The sequence below is a fragment of the Ambystoma mexicanum genome, chromosome 12, assembly GCF_040938575.1.
Source record: "Ambystoma mexicanum isolate Mex_15411 chromosome 12, UKY_AmexF1_1, whole genome shotgun sequence".
In the NCBI taxonomy this organism is placed as follows: Eukaryota; Metazoa; Chordata; class Amphibia; order Caudata; family Ambystomatidae; genus Ambystoma; species Ambystoma mexicanum.
In genome coordinates, this window is record NC_090936.1 from 277468387 (window position 1) to 277491139 (window position 22753).

Here is a 22753-nt window from a genome sequence, read left to right on the forward strand (position 1 = left end):
AGAATAGGACGAATAACAAAAGATATTGAGAATCAATACTCAAGCTCTCAAGTTAGATCTAGTCCAGATTAAAAGTTGGACAATCAGCAAAGAAGACATTAAAAGAAGGAGAAGGATCAATCAAAGGAAAGAGAAGGTTTGAGACCTGGGACAGTGGACAGCATTTTTGGTTTTGGATTCTCACTGATGACTGACAAGCAACCTAGTAAGTTTAGTTAGGTAGGGAGTTCATTAAAGTTTAGCGAAAGTGAATACGACAACAGGGGGTCAGAGGAGTAAGCCAGGGGCTATACGCAGGGAGCTCAGGAGCAACGCGCTTTTCTTGGAAGCGAGACAAAGGCATAGCAACACAGGTTTGAATCCCAGTCTCGCACTTAGAAACCAGACTTTGGTATTAAGCGCGTTATAAAAGAACAATTATAATTATGCAAGGGTGGTCTGGAACATAGCAGTCGCCCTGTTCAAACATAAATCTACTCTTTACTTATGATTTTCTATGTCAGTCAAATTATTTCAATTCAGTGGATCGTAATGCATCTTTCTTTTTAATCAAAGAAGTTTGATCTATTTTCTTGAAGCAAAGTTTGTGTACCACGTTATTCCAATGAACTCATCTATATTCAGGATATGTATTCCCCCCCCTTAACCCCACGCCAAAAAAGGAGAATCATAACTAAATGAAGTGGCACCTATCATGGGCGTAATTATAGCGGGGATCGGGGGGACAAGTCCCCCCCAACTTTTGTGCCATGCCAAATTGTCCCGCCATCTTTTGGCTGGGGCAGAGCAGGGCCGCGGGGGCCACATTTCAGCCGCTGCATCAATTAAGTAATTCGACAGCGCGAGCCTGGCTGTCCATTACATAAAGCAGGGATACCCCGCGCGGCTCAGGTCCTCACCCTGGCTGGTGGCCTGACTCAAAGTCAGCAGGCACTGCCAGGGTGCTGGACTGGGTGGAATTCATAGTATTCATTGATAGTATTCATATGTTCGCATTTAGTTTGTTAAATACATTTTTTGGGGGTCGGGAGAATGGTGGCCTTTGTCAAAAGATGCAAAAAGTTACCATTTCACATTATCTTTTGTTATGATTAAGTCTTAAAAGACAGCCTACAAGCCATTTTTTATAATTTCGCGGAATTGCATTCTGGTGTTTGTAGTCTTCAAGAGGGGATGAAAGAAGGGGTGAAAATAACGTATTTGTACTCTTATTGTTTGACATATTTCAATAAGGATTCCTATATTGCTGGAGTACTTTAATTATGATGTGTGTACTTTTCAGGTCTGATTTATAAAACAGATTATTTCTGAAAGCCAAACGTCATGGTGAGGAGGGGAAAGGATCAGAGGGCACATTTGTTGTGATGATTTACCAGGTCCATGGATGTGGGAAGAGAGGTTGCTAGACTGAAGATGTTCTCCTGGTCCTGTGTTGATTTTCAGGCTACAAATTGAGATTACATGTGGGTTGACTGCGTCCGCTCACTTTTTTCACAGTGCTGACTCCATCATCCTTGGGTGTTTTTGAGGCCAGCATGCAAAAAATGTTGTTTTCTCAAGTTTTCGCCCGCCAGGATTTGAACCCACAAAACCACATAAAAGTGTCCCCAAAGCGCACATCTTGTATTGGTATTTTGCTTGACATAGAATATTTTATTATAGATTGTTGGGTTAAAAGGTGCACACCTTTTACACTTTGCCAGAACTGCACTAGGAAAATCTCCTCTAGCTGTTAATTTCTATTTTGATTTTTCTTCCATTAGGAAAGGCCAGTTGAATTAAATGTGTGTATTTCACTGTAGGATACGTTCAGTTCCTGTGCGTATGTTAATGTCCCCCCACACTTTTTTTTATTGACTTAACACCTATTGATGACATTTGAAGACCTGCAGAATTGCTTACTCCTAGTGCCTTAGTACCTTTCAGGTCAATAGGCTTTTTTACGATTGCACTATCCTGCAGCCAAAGAACTTTGCTCTGTCTGGCCCGGGACCAATCCCTGCCCTTACATCCACTGAACATTCAGTCACATTAGGTACGTTTGGATTACTTACCGGTGATCTTCATTACTCTTTACTCTGCTCTTCCTCGACACAGTATTTTATTTTGAGGTCCCCATCTCTACAAATGATTCAGCTCACTCGGTTGGCTACTCCAAAATAAGCCTCACTCCTCATATTGCTACAACCGTAATATTAATAGTTAAAATTCAGATATTGTGCGTCAGTTTATCTGATCCCTATGGCTATTAATGCCATTTTTTTACATCATTTTCCACGAGGGGACCCACACATCATTTGCTGCCCAGGGCCTCGCAAATCCTAGGGCTGGCCCCAGCTGTGGGCTAACTCTGTAATGAGGGGCTAACATTTAAAAACTGTGTGAGTCGCCGGGAGAGGGGTAAACATTGTGGGTGAATCTGCATATTCTAATGAGACTATTGTTGTCAGCTTAAATGTTAAAAGCTGTTGACTCTCTTTGTCAGAAACACACACTTACTTAAGAACTTTGAGACTGAGCTGCCTGCTGTCCCTGACATACAAGTACCAATTCATTCATCATGATTTCAATTGCCTAAAAATGTATGCATAGAAATTCAGGTGCCAACAATACAATGCACTAAATTATTACTAATTGCCTGGCCTTTGTAAAAAGTGAACCCCTCCCCCAAAGCACTGTCAGGTCCTGTCCTGCAATGGCATTGTAGTTTAGCCAGGTCAAGTCAACGTAGCTAAACATTTCGGAAGTCAGGCCAGGGGCGGATAAAGCATGGTCTGTATGTAATGTACATATGGATGTTGTGGGCACACACGGTATTGCAATGGAGGTGCTGGGTACATGTGTGTGTGAGTAGGTGAGTGTGTACAAGCATATGTGTGTTGACTTTTGTGTCTGAATGAATGATAAATAATGCATGGTTTGTTTGTTCTGGGTGGAATTAGTTTTGTGAATGTTATGTTGTCGTGTCACTAGGTGGGTGGCAGGCAGAAATGAAGATGTGTCAGGGCCCATTTTCAACATGATGGTTGGGGGCCCCGTGCTTAGAGCAAAAACAGTCTGAGGCACCCATGGGGTGCATACATTACAATGGTGACAAAGATAAGGTTAATAGCCGCCAATTATCTCGATGCGGCCAGCCAGCTAAATGCCCACTGAAAAGCTCTAAACCCTTCTTTGACAGCAAGTGGTTGATTTGGAAGAACCAGGATTAGAAGGCAAAGAGGTGATAACACTTCGGTGCATCCCGTGGAAGAGAAAACACAGTTTGTAATGCGAGTGCTGCAAAGTGCACATTTTAAGCACCAGAACTAAAATAGAGAGAAATTAATTTAATGCTGTGTTACAAGACCGCTGAGTGCTGATTGAAAACATGGGGGTAGGTGCTGGGGGCCACCCCTAAGACTCAAAGCCTCTTTTATTTGAAAATATTGAAATGCCCTGATGCCGTCCATGGTGAATGGGTATGAATTTTTAGTGTGTGTGTATGTATGTACATGTGTGCGTGAGAGGTGTTTGGCAGGTGCAGCACTTGTTTATGGGCATCGAGAAGGCATTGTTTTACCGTTACATGACTTTATTCTGGGCATCTTGATAAAGCAATCTTGGTATGTGTAATTAATTGGCTAGACTGGCATTTTTTACTGTTGTCAATGCAGTGAATTGTAAAGACATACTGCAGTGTTATAACTTTCAGAAGACTGGCTTGTCAATTTGCAAATTCAAATCTCTGTTTATTAAATATAAATATCGTGCAGAGCAAGCATCTAGTCTAGTAATGTCCATGGATCCAATGATAACAGGTTAACATGAAAAGTTTGTTTTCTCTATGTGATATTTAAAAGTGGCACCCTTAATTTCAAAGGATTCCCCCTTACACCTGTATCTACTGTCAAAAACCAATGAAAGGACTTTGTAATGGCAGCAATGTTGGTTTGTTAAACTGCGTATGTGCTTTCTGTGTTTGTGTACAGGTACACATTTTGAAATTCTTCTATTCACTTGCCATTCAGATTGAAAATGCCAATGCTAATGTTTTTCCTCATTTTGTGATTCATGCACAGAGTGTGAACAAGAAGCGGAGTCATTGATGTGGGTGTATGTGCTCATGGGAAACGTCCTTCGTGGAATCGGCGAGACGCCTATTGCTCCCCTGGGCCTCTCATACCTGGACGATTTTGCCAAAGCGGAAAATTCTCCTTTTTATATTGGTAAATATTCATGTGCAAGTCATGTAAACATCAGCTGTGTTTTTAAACTATGATATATATAGTTTCTTTCATGCTGATTTCATGTGCTTGTGTTCCCGCCACCATCGGTGCATGTTGATCAAAGGCTAATTAAGTATTCAACCGTAAAAAAGTAGTTTTTAGAAGAGGAAGCACAATTAAATGTATATTAAACACTTGGCTACAGGGGCGTTATAAATGCCATATCATATCATACATCACAAGGGTAAATGAGGATGTACTTATTGCCATCGTTCCATGCGTATATATATTTATTACTCTAAAAATACTCAAACAATCTCCTTTGTGTGGATAGGTCCATTCAACAAATCAAAAATGTACATTTACCTGCGATTTGTACGACATGTACACAATACATAGAGTGTTACATATTTTATGTAAAAGTGCTTCACGGATGAAACCAAACAAACTCTAAATACTCCTCAGAAGTATCGATTTAAAATGTTCATGTGAACTTCTTTAAGACGTGCAGGTAGCTTGGTGTGTATAACAGACACCTACAGAAGGAGAGATTGTGAAACATAGCTCAGTTTCACAGAAACATTGCACCAGTGCAAGTGTAATTAGCACTAGGACCCAAATTGCCCTAGTTAAAAAAAATACATACTGTTTGAATGCATTTTTTCACCACCACAATGTTGGCCCTAGTCCTACTGCTAGTGCTAATTGCCCATGGACCTATGCAACGTTTCTTTAATATCACCCAAAGAGTTAAACTGTTCAGCTGAGGAGTATTGAATGCGTTAGTTGTTAAATTATACACAACTCAACACTGCAAGATAGGCTGGAGCGAACAATCAAAAAGAATGACAGTGTATTATACACGTTTTAATAAAAAATAATCAGCACCACTTCTCCTCATTAAATAACAACCGAAAAGAATTGTATTGCCTGTACTGCTTTTTCTCCTGTGGTATATTTAGCGCACACCTCGCTATGTTGTATGCAGACGTCATCAGTATAACTACGAAGAGGTGGCACCTGGAACCTGCCCCCGCCCCCACATGTGGGCTAAATTGTGCACCCTTTCTTCCTCAATCTCCTAATCAGACAGGGGCAACCTGCTGATTCCAAGAAAATGTATACACAATTATTAGAAAGCATATTAAGCTAATATGCAGTTTTAAAGAAAGCTAAAAGTAATATGTTTTAACGAAGATTGAAAAAGATAAGAGAAGTGATGAAAGAGAAAGGACTTCAAATCTGCAGTAAGCAAAACCTCCAGGAGAAACATTTTATTTTGATAAACAATTGCATTTCATCTTTTGGCTGAAAAAGTATGAATGTTGCAAAATAAAGTGAAGTTTGTTCTCATTGCATCAGGTCGGCGATAACAGGGACGATATTGTAGTCTAGCAGTGAAAGAAGGTTTCCACTAAGCTATCCCACATCAATTTAGGTCATTTCCACCAACCCTGTAAGCCCTGGGAAACATCCTCTCTTCATGTGTGTCAGTGGAATGTGTTTCCCCATCCGCACTCTGGCCACTACCAGGTCTGGCTGAGAGGAGTGCATCTGTGATGTCACGCGCACACTCCCATAGCTCATTGATTCCCACTACTCTAGCATGAGGCTCAGCTTAATATAAAGTGGAATGCAACTGAGTTGAATCCAAGAATGTCCACCAGGCAAATTCAGTCAAGCTATCAACCCGTTCAAGAAGGCTAGTCAAAACCATCCAATTCAAATGAACCACACAAATCCCCCAAATCAAACTAAGTATTGCTGGCCCCCTCAACTCAGTTAAAGAAGCCGATGACCAGGGATAGTTGAAGAGGTAGTCGAGACTCCAGTGCGAGAAAATACATTTCAGAATACGATACAAGAAGGGGAAAAAACAGAACCCACACTTGGCCACCTATAGCTACTGATGACCAGGTCCCATTTGATAAATAGCATAGACCTTTGTAAAATCATTAAAAGCTGAAAATAATAAAGTGAGAGATCGGGAAAGCCCTAAATGGAATCAAGGAATTACTCAAAGAGAAACAGAGTTTGAGAGTTGAGATGAAAGTAGAAGGTTCCAGTGGGAACCATACGACAGCACATGAGGAATGGAGGGAAAACGAGAAGTTGAGAGCAACGTGAAATTACCCTGAAAATAGGCACTTTGATTTCTAGAGAAACTAGAAGAACCCAGTGCAGGGGTAGCTAGATTTTGAAGATCTAGCTAACATGTTGCTGCCTCGACTGAAAGAATGGGGCTTCCACAGGGCTGGACTGGGAACCAAAAGTGGCCCTGGAAAAAGTTTTCAAAGTGGCCCTATATTTTTCGCCGAAGGAGCGAGCACAGCGCGTGAGCCCAACCCTTCTATGAGGGGATTGGACGTATCCCCCCACGAAAACACAAAGACAGAACAGGTCAGCATAAGCAGCAGCAGTGCAAGATTCACTCACATTGAACTGGTACAGCATGGTCAACAGCCAAGCATGCTTCCATCAAACACAGAACATATCAGCATACACAGCAGCAGAAGGTTCTCTTTTATAGATACAGCATGGGCTACAACATTTCACAATTTCCTCATATTGGGCAAATCAACATGGCCATCCTCAGGGCAAGCTTGCCTCACATAAAGGAGGCACAGTATGGGCCATAGCAGACACTGCACGTTTCGCTCAAGCAAAGAACAAGCCATCATAGGCTGCAATCGCACATCTTTCCCTCACAATGAACAGGCACAGCAGAATCTGCAGCAGATGATAGAGTATGTATTCCTTAAGCATGGCACAACATCTCCCAACTCCTGTAAAAACATATGCTCTTTGCCACACGAATGGCAAATATGCAGAATACATGCAGAGAGCGTCCTGTAGAAATAAGCACACCAATATTTAGCTTGTTCTGTATTGGAAACCAATTCTTAAAGTGTTTAACTATGTTAGTTTTGCAAGTAGCTTTATTTTAAGATGTCTAGTAACATTGCAACTGAATATTGTCTTCTGTGCTCACAGCACGCTACATATTAAATAAACATCCTTCCATGTATAAATATATCTTATTCTTAGCTAACGATATTGAATTGTGAGGGGTAGGCAGTTCAGAATGAAGGAATCTGAACAGTGGCAGCTGGTATTCTGCTCAGGGACCTGCTTTCAACACTTTTGACTGGCTTTGGCAGGCCAACATGCATTTGGCCAACACAGCTGAACTGTAAAATAATATTGCAGTAGGGTACTTATGACATGTTCTTATTGCAGATGGGTAGTGATGTAATATGAAAACTACATAGATGCTGACATGCCCTAATGCATTCTGAAGATGTTAATCCAGTCCTGGTTTTATGTTGGCATTCTCAGATTTATAGTTCTGGATTCATGATTGGAATTCTAAGACAATTACTCATAGAATGCAATGAAAAAAACAGGTCTGGACTAGCATCTCCCAAATCGAATGGAAACATGCTGGCACTCATGCTGCTAGGAAAATGTGTTGCAGGCTTTAAAATAGATAGTGCTGGTTAGATGTCAATAACTATGCTACACTGGTGAAACGCTCATACACACTAAAAGCCCACTAATAGCAAATAAATGAGCATATTAGCATTTACCCGGAGAGGCTTCGGTATGCGGTTGTGGGATATTAGGTTGATTGCAATTGATTTAGTGTTGGCTGCTCCCGTGTTGTTGTTTTGTGGGGACACAGGTGGCTCTTCAAGTGAGGGACTGGGGACTGAGCCTGGTACTCAGGTTCTAATGCTGTCATCACACACCCAATGAGTCCCCAGACTCTGCCTGTGCTCCTCCAAAAATCCATGCATGCTAGGTGGCTGACTTCCTAGAGCTCTGTTGGCCCATGTGGCTGCCCCCTGACACACTCTGCCTCAGGAATGCCAGGCTGGCTTGGGTGGATTGGTGTGAGTTTTGGCAAGGCTGGCCGGATCAGCTGATGTTTAAATTTTGGAGGGCCCTGCGCCATATTGACCTGGTAGTATGTTTGTGAGCATTGCTGGACAGGACAGGCCCGCGTATGTCACTACAGTAGATTGTTCTCTTTTCCTACCGGCTCCTTTGTCTCAGCATGCACTACTCTATCTCCCAGCAGTCCCCTGCTCCTGGTCCGCCTCTACCTGTGGGTGTGTTGCCTCTGCTCTCCTTTTTCTTCCACATCCTTCTCTTTCTCTCCTCCCCTTTCTTATTTGCACTAATCAAGCCCATGGTTGCCTTTTTGCCTCTGCCATACGGTCCCTCCATGATCAATGCACAGCAGAGATCAGTCAGATACGCCCCACCCTGCATGATCAATGCACAGCAGGAGCTGTGATCAGCACCTTGCTGCATTCAGGGGTCTGTGTGATCAGTCTGATACGCCCCACCCTCCATGATCAATGCACAGCAGGAGCTGTGATCAGCACCTTGCTGCACTCAGGTCAGATACACCCCACCCTGCAGGATCAATGCACAGCAGGAGCTGTGATCAGCACCTTGCTGCATTCAGGGGTCTGTGTGATCAGTCTGATACGCCCCACCCTCCATGATCAATGCACAGCAGGAGCTGTGATCAGCACCTTGCTGCACTCAGGTCAGATACGCCCCACCCTGCAGGATCAATGCACAGCAGGAGCTGTGATCAGCACCTTGCTGCATTCAGGGGTCTGTGTGATCAGTCTGATACGTCCCACCCTCCATGATCAATGCACAGCAGGAGCTGTGATCAGCACCTTGCTGCACTCAGGTACCTGTGTGATCAGTCAGATACGCCCCACCCTCCATGATCAATGCACAGCAGGAGCTGTGATCAGCACCTTGCTGCACTGCGGGCCTGTCTGCATTCCGGGGTCTGTGTGACACCCTCCAGCAACTTGCTGCACTCAGGGGTCTGTGTGATCAGTCTGATACGCCTTTCTTCATACTGCTAAAAACCACCGGAATTACTGCTGGTGGAATTACCATCAGTGGTCATTACACGGATAATCCCCATTTTTATAGACTGAAAACAATGGGTATTTACACAAAGTGGCGGTAACATGAATTCTGTTTTTGGAACATTTACCATCGAAATACCACCAAACTTCTATTGTAGCCCTGACTTTCCAAAGAAGCAGTATCAGATTGGCTGCTGCTGCCGGGTCAGATCGGCCTCCTGCTCTGACCCCTAATTAGCTGATGAGATGCATAGATGGGGGTGGCATTAGCGGTACTGGACCACAAACTAATTTGTTAAATGCACAGAATGCACTGATACAATGTCTTGTACATAATCTTACAGGACATTGGAATGCAGGCAGGTCATTGCAGACAATGTATTTATTTATTTCATTTCATTTATAAAGTGCACATTAAACCCGGAGGCGTTGAGGGGGCAGAGGGCAATAGTGGTTGGTATATATCATTTGGATTATTCCACAAGCAGACATTCAGGTGTGCCAACCATTGAAGCTCCCTTACTGGAATTGGAAGGAACCTGCAGGGTTAGCTTCTTACATGCACATAACTGTGCAGCATTTACATTAACCCACTGAGGTATCCGACAGGGATTAGCACTTCGAACCTGGATATACACACACCTCTGCAGCAATAGTGGTTATACATAAAGCTATTTCACAGTGATTGAATGTTATGTACACATCTAAGTCAGGCACCTCCATACAATGAGATATCTTAATAGTAATGGACCTCAGAGCTTGCAGGTCAGCGGCTGAGACATGAACTCTTCTAAGAACAAACATCTTTTATTAAGAACCGAGTGCTAGAGACTACTTGCCATGAAGGATTAAACACCGATGCAAGAGATGTGAATTATGTGAGCGAGTATTCGCATGGAAGTGGAATACTTGCCCACTGGAAAATGCACAGTATCCATGTTGTCGGTGCAATATCCCGCATCACTTTTCTAGGGGTGTGAAAGTGAACTGTGGAAACTCCTTACACGTCTCCGTAGTAACGTTGCACCTTTCTTTATTAGGTCGCCCCACTCTCACTGGGACACAGCAGGTCATTTATAACCAGGACAACTAGCAGGTCCTGATTTACTGGCGGGCGCAAACGCACATCAGTAAATGCCTGTGCCATGTTGACGCATTCACAGCGCAGGGCCGGGATGGGGTGTAGAGCCTGCCCGCTCTCTCCACGCAGCGCTGTGCTGTAAATACCCCCAATTCGCCACCCACATTGAATATTGTGTGGTGGCTATGCCACAGTCGCGGCCTTTGGTGCAGTTGCCTTTTTTCAATAACCCCCTCCCCAAGTGTGCAAAGTTAGGATGTGTGCGCTCTACATATAACCCCACGAATCTAGGAATTGCTTTAGAGAAAACCAACAGGTATTTGGAAGAGCATCTACTACTGGCATTGGCAATTGAAATGATTATAGGAAACTTTAGGGGTCATTATTCAGTGCAGTGGAGTGCAAAAGCAGGGCTTCCCTCATCGCTCTGCGCATGCTCATTCACTCGGAAGTGAAGAAGTGACCCGGAACGGGAGTTCCGTTTCTGCCGCGCTTTGCTCTTCTGACTACAAAGTGCAGGTTGCATTACGTGGGCGTAAAATGATTGGATACCTCGCACTCCGTCTCCATCTAGCTCCATTGTAACTGCCTTGCGCATGCTATCATCATTCACAAAAAGGAGCAATAAAACCAGGAGTAGAGGCGATCTCACCTGTTTTTGCTCTTCACTTTTAGACTAAGTTTTGTAAAGGTTTAAAATTGCATGCAGGGGACCCAGTAGCATCTATGTTCTAGCGCTGGTGACCCCCTGCATGCAATTAATACTGTGTATAAAATGAACCTGTGTTCATGTTTCCGCACGTGCATTAACTGTGCTTCCCTCCATGTCCACTGCCCTGCCACTGCTCTCCCTGGGTTCTCATCATTTGCACGACTGTGCTCTGTTAATTTCGTGCTCTATAAACCCCAAACATGCGTGCACACACACAGCACGTTTCTCCAGAGTGTGGGTACCGTCATTTGAGATCATGTCAATTAATTTGTGTAGTGCAAATAATCCTTCTGAAAAAGTCAATTCAACACAAGCCCTTTTGCCACTGTCAGAATATTAGACACTTACTTGGCGGTGTCCTCCTTCATCGTCTCGTCTAGCCATGATAGGGTGACCAGATTTGCAAAACGAAAAACCGAGACGACCAGCAACATAAAGGAAGGCATCTCAGCCCACCAATTACCACCCCTCCCCCAACACGCCCTCACAACCACCACCCAATCATATATTTCGAGCACTTCTCCTTTCTATAAACCGCATATGATCTCATTTGTGCACTTTTGTCTGTGAATCTTGGCCTGCTCATTCAAAACAAGCATTTGCTCTCATTGATATTACAAGGCTTACTGTGCAATCGTTTCCAAGCCAGTCTCTGTGGCACAGTCAGTAAGTGTTGTGACTTGTACCTCAAAGTTTGGGGGTTCGAGCCAATCCTCCCAACAAAAAAAAAGTGTTGTGAAAAATAATTATGATTTTAACTGGATGTTCACCCAAAGCAATAAAAGAGGCCCTATACCCCGAGGCCTAGCGGGGAAAGTCCCGGTGGGCCAGTCCAGCACTGGGCTTCCAAGCAGAAATACAACAAGCACAACAAATGCCACTTCAGGAAATAAATGGCGAAAGGAGACATTCAAGCTCACACGCTTCTCGAGAACTCGAACATAGGATCACTAGCCGATTCCGGCACTGATTGGCTACCCAGCCCCTCTGGCGCACATACCTGGGAGGATCAGTCCATAACTCTCCGGAGCTCACCCCCTAACTCAATTGGCCTTGAAAAAGACTTAGGTTGAAACGCGCGTCGGCTGTGTTGCTATTCACCATGTCAAAAAATTGTCATTCATTACTACAATGATGTTCTCTTTGGTGCCAACTAACCAAGAAATAAATAACCCTTGTAATGACAAACACTTAACTTGATCATTAATATAATCAACTCGCACAACTGCGACCCTATGGAATAACACATCCAACCAGCGCCCAACTGATCCACGGATTTGTCATCCCCACAAATCAAGTGCTAAAGTACATTGCCATTTTCTTTTCTTGAGGAAAAATTTGTGTCTGTGATGAGACCGAATATTCCAACAATGGTGGACAATGCCTCACTGGTTGCCATCTTCATTGTTAGTGGACAGTCTGCAAACAGGTGGAATTTGAGAGGGGTCAGAAATGAGAGATGGACACAAGGGTTTTAAGTTCTTAATTAATACATTTTTATTAAACAAAAAGGGGTTGGAAAAACAGCTCTCTAGACTTATTTCTAAAGAGGAACTCCCCTACCTAAAAACTAAAACTAAGGACCATTAAGGTGTTTGGGGTCCAGAGGGTCTTTCTCATGTGAAAGAGGTGAAACATTGTGAATCCTCCAATGAAGCAATAATATCTCCCTGGTAGTTGACTCCTCCCATTTGATCCTCTCTCATATAACCGCTCCCAGGGTCAGGATCAGGTAGCGGCTGCCATCCCCCGACCACATGGCAGGAAGTTTTCACAGGGGATTCCGTGATTACTCCATTGGATTCATCACAAACCTGAGAAACATGTTTTGCAGGAGGTGTATTTCCAAGACCATAAAAGATTGAAAATGATTGTGGTGGGATGAAAACACCTTTGTATTTCTGTTGCTGATGCAGAGACCTTGAATGAAAAGATGTTACAAAGACATTAGGAGCTGTCCAACTTTATTGAAGAGGAATGAAGAAGAGAGTTACTTTAAGGATAAGAAAGGCAAAATGGGATCAGGGAAGTCAAAGAAAAGAATTAAGGGTAATGACACTGATTATTTTGCACCGCGTATTAGGCAACACATCCAGGAGATGCCTTCCTCCTAGGACCCGGTGATGGCTGTGTTGGGACAGATTGAGACATCAATGTCGCGGGTTGAGAATACATTTGATAAAATGAGCTAGAAAGTGCCCGAGCTGGAGACGATAACCTCCATGCTTGAACAGAGAACAAATAAACTGGACCAACAGTGTGCCCAATTGTTTCCGCTGGTAAAGCAAATAGTGCGAGACATGGAGGCAACATTTAAATGGAGTTCGGGCTCAGCAACTATGGATTAATGGTCTCCCGTCTAGAGTGGAAAGGGATGACCCAATTAGTTTTATATACAGTTGGCTCTCAGACTTGCTGGACTTGGAGTTAGAGTAGGGCTCTATATTTGTTGACACATGTTATTGAATTAAGTCGTCTACCCTCATCAAATCCTCAGAATCGTCTGCGGGTCCAACACTCATTGTCAAGCTCAGTGATGCTCGAGATAGGGAGAGGATCCTGAAGGCCTCAGCAGCAAAAAAGTCTCTTGAGTTCCAAGATCACAGGATTCTTCTCTTTCCTGTTCTGGCACCAGCGACTGAAAAAAAAGAAAAAGACCCAATGCCATTAAGAAATCTTGTTTAGAATGAGGTGTGAGGGTGGGATAGTTTAGACCTGCCAATCTCAGGGTTTTCTGGAATGATAGAGAATACATTGTCTGGGATGCTGAGGGGGCTGAAGAGCTGTTCAAGAGAATGCCTGTGAAAACAATGCCTAATGACGATAAGGAATGAGGAAATTTAGGTCTAGGGGACTTGTCCATTATGGGTCCAGACAAAGTTTTTTTTTTTCTCAAGGAACTTTATAATCTACTGTCTCAGACCCCTTACTTCACAGTGGATCTTTGAGACTACGATAATGTACTTTCCCATATGGATGAAAGATAGGTTGAGGGTTCTTGCAAACTACTAATATACCTGTGTTTGGATGATGTAGTACAGTGGGAATACATACAGTATGGCTGTATTTTAATTTGTGTCAAAATCCAAGAGAATGCCTGTGTTATTGGGAGGACTGAGAAAGCCTTTAGCACCTAAATCTAGTTTATTTACATAGACATTTTCCCCATCTGATAGAGGACTACATAGGGGCCCAACAATGAAAATGTGATGTGATTCAATGATTGTGTTATATAATAAGTATGGGCCCCTGATGTGGAGGGATCTCCTCCTGTAATGTTTTGCATGTTAAAACCACAATAAAAAGATATTTGGAGAAAAAATTACGAAAGAAAATGGGAAGAAAGTGAAAAGGGAAAAGACGTTGGAATACAAATAGGAGTAAAAAGACAGAAAAGGGAACACAAAGAGAAAATAAAGGAAGGAATGGAAGTGAAGAAAAATTAAGGGGGAGAAGTTGACTGGTGGAGCAAAATTAATTTAAGGTCCATGAAAAAGGATGGAACAAATTAAAAGAAAGAAAGGTAAGGAAAGTGGAAAAAGGAGAGAAATGGGAAATAGGAAAAAAAGGAGTACAACAAAAAAGGGAAAAAGCCAGAGAAGGTGGTTAGAAACAGGAAGGAAGTAGCATAAGAAAAAAACAAAGTTGTGTCTTGAAACCTGAGTGGTCTCAGAACTAGGGAAAGATGAGGACAATTGTTGTTTTGGATCCAACAGCAAGAAGCGGACATAGAATGCTTAAAGCAAACCATCCGAAAAGAGGCCACATGTCTGCAAGATTTTCTGTGGTTAAGGGGGATTTATTCCCAACCCAAACCGACCCTGTCAGTGGCAAATCAAATTTACTCACCAGCAAAAGTACGGGACAAATTACAACATCAATAGGATACAGTAAATGATGATGGATTATGGATTTAAGGATCAAAGCAAACTTCTCATATGCTCTCTTTCTTCAGCATAGAACCCTAATATCAGCACACACCCCGAATGAACAAAGCTACAGGAGTCCTGGCAGCCATCTCGTTGCAGATTGAAATACACTTAAACCTTGTGGTGAATCCATAAATGGATAAAACCTCAAGAAGGGTTATCTGTAAAGTTTTTTAAACATAAAACACTCCCTGAGACCTACGATATAGAATTTCAGCTTGTTTGGGATTTGTAGAGAAAATCACAAAGGTGGAAAGGAATACTCTTCTGAGCATTGAAACATCACCAATCCTTAAGACTATGGGCCTCATTACGGCCATGGCGCTCCCGTAATGAAGGGTGCCGGTACGGGACCGGCACCCTTCATTACGGGATGCCCTATTACGAGGTTCCCTTGCGGGACCCGCTAAGGATGCCTGGTAAAACCAGGCGTCCTTAGCGGGTCCCACGAGGGGACCAGGGAGCTAATAACGGGCCCGTTATTAACGGGCCCGTTATTAGCTCCCTCCCCATTCCCATTGAGCCCTATGGGTGCTCAAATGGGAATGGGGATGGGTTTTTCTAATGAGGACTTACCGGGTCCTCCATGGTTGGAATAGCCCGGTAAGTCTTCATTGGAGGAACCCGGTACAGGAACCCGGTATGGAGGCAGCCAGGCCCTTACTAACGGCATGGCTGCCTCCATACTCGTAATGAGGCCCCATGTGCTTTTTCCAGAAACCCAAAAAGAAAATACAGAATGGAATATACTAACTAGGTACATTTCAGAACATTTGTCACTATCATTACATCAGCAGCAACATAATTAGCCTGGTCAGGGAGATGACAGATGGACAAAGAGTTGCTTGATGATGACATATTAAATATAAAAGTTGGAAAAAAGAGAAATACCTATTTTAAATGAAGAAGCAGAGGGCAAGCAAAATCCTTTCTTTGTTAAGGTTGTTTCAAGGCTGTTTTTGTCCATGGAGTAAATAAGTTATTTATGGGAAGAAAAGGTTTATCAGTATGCGCTGTAGCAGAGGGGCTTGAGGCCTCTTGAAGACACATAGTAGATGTCTGTTAGAAGCAACCAGGTACTCCGGTCCCTGCCATGATTGCCTGACAAAAGACATGTATTACGTTGACAGGCATTAAGCGGATACCACTGTGCACAGCACCTGAGCAAGTTAGAATGAGGTTTGAGATAGCACTCAGCCTGCCGTCTGGAAAGGGATGGGGGCACACCTGGTTTTTCATATTTCAGAAATCCTTTTCGCTGAACCGAATGTTCATACCTTCTATCATCCTTAGATCACTACATATGGTAATGTGGGGGATTCTCAAGACGTCCGCTCCCCTCATATGCTACTACTTACCAAACCCTTCTTGCACACAGTGCACAATATATCCATTGTCTAGATTGAACAAGAGAGAAAGACGGGGACGATACATAGAGAGAGAGAGAGAGAGAGGGAGAGAGAGAGAGACATAGGCATATAGAAAAGGAGAGAAAAAGAGGAGAAAAAAAGAGTGAGGGTTTTACAGTGAGAAACCATCATGAGAGGCCAGGCTGTTTTGTTTAGTTTTGCCTTTCAGTGCTTTGTTACACTTCTAATGCATCGTTGTTAGAGGATCAGCCAGCACTCTGCCCTCTCTGGAATCCCTATTCTGAACTCTGCCCAGTAACTATGCTCACCCACTACCTACAAGCCTGTTACCACCGGTCCATCAACCCCACGCCATCAGATAACACTTCTCTTTGTTATTGTAACATTATACCAGTTACTTTTACTGAGACGAAGAAGATTGCTAACAATACTGATAGTATGACTAACTCCAGTACTGGCATGAGAAAAATCACCCAAAGCAGGATGATAACCAGCAAGGCTAGTACTGAGATGAGGTGGACACCAGGAGCCATGAAGAATGGAACAGAGAAGATATAGAACAGTATAGACTTCCACAGGGAGTCATCCTGAGAAACACATAAAAACTGACAAAGTATTTCAAGAAAGGAGCCGCATACCAGCACGAATTGCAGTCTAGCGTGGGAAGTTCAAAGAAGACGCAGAGAACGTGGTGGGAAAGCCGAGAGCAGTCCGCTCCAACGACAGGAGTCCTTGTGCTGGTGTTGTATAGATGGTCAAGGATGTGACTGGAGCCTGGACGAAGGTGGCACGACCTCTGGGTTGTGTACCGTGTGGTCCAGTAATGGTGCCTACACCGTCTGTAAAGTGATCAGGTGAAGGTATGTGGAGCGAGAGCAGCAGAAGCCAGAGACACTCGCACAGACCAGCGAGAAGACGCAAGCACCCAAGAAGAACTGGATAAGAGTCCCGGAGCCACCTAAGGTAACAATCGTGTCACAGGACTGGTAGGGGCAGTGTGGGAGAAAGAAAAACTGCATGGAAATAATGATACAAAGCATCTTCCTCGTGGCAGTACTTGGGAAGAAACTCTACCAAGGGGGCCTAGTGAGAAGGGAAGAAAAGCATGCATCTGGGACCCGAACCAAGGTGAAATCCCTAGTGATAGGAAGCATCTTCCTTGTGGCAGTACTTGGGAAGAGAGTCAACCAAGTGGGCCAAGTGAGAAGGAAAGGGAAACAAGGGTCTGGGATCTGAACTAAGGTGAAATCTATAATGATACAAAGCATCTTCCTTTTGGCAGTACTCGGGAAGATAGTCAACCAAGTGGGCCTAGTGAGAAGAGAAGAGAACCAAGGGTCTGGGACCCGAACCGAGGTAAAGCCTATGTTAATCTGAGTCATCTTCCTCATGGCAGTACTTGGCAGGGGAGTGAACCAAGTGGACCTAATAAAAGAAGAATAGAAACTAGGGTCTGGGACCCAAACCAAAGTCAAGTATATCACCATACAAGTCATCCTGCTTGTGGCAGTATTTGGAAGGAGAGTGATACAAGTGCGCTTGACAAGAAAGAAGGAGCGAACAAGGTCTGGGACCCACAAATGTACAAGGTGATAATTGGAGAGAGGAGCAAAGACCACTGATGTGCTAAGGAGAGCCTGAGGTTGTTGTGAAAGTTACCTATAAAGACAGGGGAAGGGAGCCATTCCCCCTGATCTCAACTAAACTTTCTTGAAACTAATACCTAGGGGAAGGGAATTATTCACTAGGGCACATTTGGAACTTTGTTGATACTAACATCCAGGGGAAGGGAGTCATTCCCACTGGATGCAGCTTGAACAATACCAGAGAAGCCAGGGAAAGGGAATCATTCCTTTTGGCCACTTCTGTGTCCATGCGTAAACCAAGGCGAGGGGAAAGGAGTCATTCCCACTGATATCGATTGGAATACTGACAAGATTTTTTTAAGACACCAGGAGAAGGGAGTCATTCTCCTCATGAAAGAAATGTACTTTTGATTAAAACTCTTTAGGTGTAGTGTAAAAGACAGAAGTAAGGTTTTCCCTCAGGATGATGACTTTTTCAGTTTACGGACATTCTGCCAGATCCTTTAGTCTTTAGTTTGAGGCAGGCAAACCCCTCTTAGAGTTAGGCCAACTATGTTTTCGAATTCAATAAAAGTATTTTCCAACCACCATGACACCTGCTGGTCAGTCGCATTCTTCTGCACCCTTACACCATAGTAATGAGGATTAATTGAAATGTTGTGTCATCCTAGTTCCCCTCTCTTGAGTTAAACCTGGCTGCTCTCTCTTGTTACGAGTTTAGGATTAGTTTTGTCATTCAAACAGCCCCTCTTCACCTCCCTTGTATTGTTTGAAGATGAAATCAAGATATGATATTCTCTTGTCACTTACCTTACCACTGAGGCCAGTACATAATCCCGAACCCTACTCACCAGCTTTTTAATGTTCACACCTATTGTAAAAATCAAGCTTTTTGTTCAAGGGAATAGTCTTTGCCTTTGTCTTATCGGGCAGTGGCATTGTATATGTAGCTCTTTCAGCCTACGTTCTTTTCAAGCTTTGATGAACCCTTGTAAAAACCCACCATAATGTTGTTATTTGCAGACATACTCTAATGCCCAACCACAAGGGCATCATACTGTAATGCACTGATGATTCCTCATAAGTATGAAATGTGTATGCAGCATTCTGCATCATTGAGAGCTGTCTGCGTTGGGTTGAAAAACCTATGTAAAAACAAAAAAAACACTGCCGTATAAGACAAAGACATGTTTCTCGAGCGTAGTTAGTGCTTAAACTAATTTACATACCCACAATGCATTGCTCATGCGGCTTTGAACTAGCGGTAAACTTGCAGTGATGGCTACTGGTTGGTGCTATGGTATGAGTGACTTAGTTGAAAAGGGCCTATTCTACTCTAATATTGGTGAAAAATGTATTTGCTTCACATTTTGCACCGTTGAACACTTCACATAAGATGTCCTCAGATTAATCTTATTTTGAAATGTGAAAGAACATCTCCATGAAAAAATGAAGCTAAGGAGGAATGGTAATCCATCTGCTTTATCTGATGAAGGGGTCTTTGTAGTCCTGAAACCTTGTGTGTGATACCATCTTGATACTTCTATTGTTATTCTGATAAAAGGCACCAGAGTCACACACGTACACATATATGATTCTTGACAATTATGCATCAATGTGCTTTTGATAAAGGATCTCTTTTTTTATGTTTCAGGCTGTGCACATACTGTAGAAATCATTGGGCCGCTGATCGGTTCTTTTTTGGCATCATTCTGTGCGCAAGTCTATGTTGACATTGGATCCATTGATCTTGGTAATTAAAGTATTTAAAACATATTGGTTCGAAAAATGTAACAACTGGTGAGTAGTTATGGTTCTATTAGGAACCCCCATTCTTTCTCTCTTGTACCATCTTCCCCTCTCTGTGCCTCCCCATTTTTAAAATGTGGAGATATTCAGTCTTGTCCTACAGTCCCTGAATAAGTAAATTCTGAAATTGGGGGAAGTGCTTTAGGAAAATTCATCTCACCAATCATCTGTTTCTCAGAGCCTGGTCATGGGTTTGAAGTGCCATATAAAATTGGATTTTGTCAATGATAATTTATTTTTATGGGTATATCTCAAGAAACATGCTTGTTGAAATGCAAGACATATATGACCAAATTACCAATGTAGGATTTTCAAGTATTAATGCTGTTCCCCACACTTGTTGGTCTTTTGCATTCAATGAAACCTTTGCTGTGATTTTGTGCATGTAATCTTGTCCGAAGCATCTTTGTTCCCATGCATGATTTGGGTGTGGGGGAGTGGGTGGGGGCACATAGCTTTAACCAAAGTCAGCACAATTTCATTTATTTTTGGGATATTTGACAATTCCACAACCACACTGAGCTTAAGTGAAAATGTTTGCGGAAACATTAAAAAATAATATCAGAACAATTTTGAAAACTGTTGAATAATGAATCTGATTAAATCCTGAAGTCATGTTTTTATTATCTCTTGGAAGATTAGGAAGGAGACTTGATCTTTGATTGAATTCTAGTTCATCAGGCATTTCTGGGTCTAAAGAGTGCACACAGCTAGGTACTGTTTGTGGCCACTAAACATCACAAGAGAAGAGTTGTCTTAGCGTGGGACTGTCTATCATATCCCTAAAATGATCACTGAACTCAAGAGAATGAGCAGCTATTTGCATTTTGTAAACTTTATATGTTATCTAGTTCTTTTGGATACCAAAGAAATATTGGTTATGCATAATAAATGCTTTTGGAAGTGTTGTTTTCACTTAGAGAAATATCACTGAGGCGCCTGCACTGTTAGACCCTAATGCTTCTGAGAAATGGGAAAACAATTTAAACAAATTAGGAGCTGGAACATGGGGAAAATGAATGATAGAATGTGATTAAAAAAACATCAGGAGCCCATGCCTTGCTTCTTTTAATATCCCTAATTGTCTTATTCATTTCATCAAAATGAATAGATCTATCCAAAGAAGTAAGGTCAAATGATATACAGGAAAACATATGTAATTTACTAAAATAAATGATTAACATCTGTTTCCTAATAAAACATGAGTACAAACATCATTCTTAATAAATAGGATTCTAGAACATTCTTTTATTAATTTCAGATATGAAGCTAGAGCTATGCTAGACTTGCTGGGTTTTTCTTACATTTAAGCTTTATAGTTTAGGAAAGTTCCAGAATTTTATTCCGTAACAATTTATTTTAACTCTCCCATACGTTGTGTTACCTGTTTAAAAGTATCCTCAATATGATTGGTATTATAAGATTTATACAACCTCTTAAACTTATGCAACAAATAATCTGTCATTATTGTAGCTTCTGTTTTTTCTTGGAAACATACAAAATAATATGATCTCTTAATGCTTGCTTAAAACAGTCCCAGTTATTTAACAGCAAAGTATCACAGTCTTTATCAAGTATGAACAATCTTATATGAAAGATATTAACAGATTTATTAAATTAAGTATCAAAAAGCTGAGTATTGTTAAACTTTCGTTGGTGGAGGGTTTGATTTCTCCAAACTATCTAAAATGGTAACAGCTGGTCCATGGTTTGATAGAGTAATATTTTCTATCTGTGCATTAATTACTGGTGACTTTACCATGAAGATAGTGTTGTGCAGAGGTGAATGGCAAGTGCAATCCATTTCAGAAGGATGATCTATTTGCTGTGAATCCAGCAGACCAACCTCCAATATACAATGAATTAATTCTTTATGTGATTTAAATTTCCTTAAACATAAATTTAGATTGTCTGTTTAAAAATGTCTCCTAACAAAGTCTCCTAACAATTTTAAAATGTTCACATAACAAAATTAGGATGCTCACATTGTAACAAAATCTGTTTTAACTTCAACCAGGAGGTGGGATCAGGATATGAGGGGCCATAAAGGTTTGCATTGGGAATTATATTAATCCCAATTTAATCAGAACCCATCTACCTTCATCATCTCACTCACTATGAAAGACCTTATATTTAATGGAATTATTAATCAAGATAGGGACCCTATTGTGTTTATCAGCAGCCTCAATTGAGAAGACTTCACCAACACATCATTTATTTCAGTTTAGCAGCTACCTGCAGAGACAGATGGGTTTCCTGCAACAATGCAGTAACGGGTTTAGATGTATTTAAAAGGGATACTACTTTCTGTCTTTTAACAGGATTCATTAATAGCTTTACATTCCAAGAAATACACCTTAGCAGCACTGAACCAAAAAGGGGTTAAAAAACGAATATTTCTCATACTAAACCAGCTTCAAAAAATGAAAGCTATATGTATCACAGCTAGTATCAGTAATGCAATGTTGCTGACAAAAATGCAAAATAGAGCAACTCAGAGCAATACCAACTGCAAAATAAAAAAAACAAAGGGAAGAATATATAGGGAAAGAGAGGGAAGACAAACATCAGATTAACTCCGACCAACACACTTGATTACAATATTTTAAAAAAGGCAAAAATTCAGCATAGTAAAATGCAAGAGGGGGAGAACCGCTGCAAGAAACAGGGTCCCATATTAGCAAACAAAAAACAGAGTAGGGAGTTAGAATACAAATAAAGGGTCAGCCACTGGTATCATCCCGCATTGCCAGCATACAAAATAAAAAAGTGTGGTTCGAGCAGCCTGCAAGTAAAAAAATAGAGTATAGTAAACAAAGTAGATATGATCAGAACATGCGCAAATAATCACATTCTCCCATCAGACGTAGACAGCAACTGGGAATTTAATGGAAGTAAAATATCAATCTCCTCCGTTATGCATGAACGATTGTACAGTTTAAGATCTGTGGAATCTTCAAACACAGAGGTGTTACCGCTATATGTGACTGTTACGGTGCAACAATGTACATGGCCAAATCTCACATTAAGCTGCTTGAGGGCTGGATGAAAAGAAAAAAAAATGATTTCCTTTGCATGGTAGTCCATTTTGACACACCTTGGGCAATAATCATTCTATGGTCATTCCAAAGGAGTTCTTTAGATTCTCCTTCTT

At 42.0% G+C, this 22753-nt stretch overlaps 1 protein-coding gene across 4 annotated transcripts in view; it reads left to right on the forward strand.

Moving 5' to 3' along the window:
• The window catches only part of LOC138513507 (solute carrier organic anion transporter family member 1A2-like), a 646238-nt gene that overhangs the window by 353564 nt on the left and 269921 nt on the right, over positions 1-22753 (forward strand). For all 4 annotated transcript variants that reach the window (XM_069628423.1, XM_069628422.1, XM_069628425.1 and 1 more), the window contains exons 7-8: positions 4062-4208; positions 19445-19543. In XM_069628423.1, coding sequence (XP_069484524.1) covers positions 4062-4208; positions 19445-19543 — 246 coding nt within the window. The remainder of the gene's footprint in view (positions 1-4061; positions 4209-19444; positions 19544-22753) is intronic.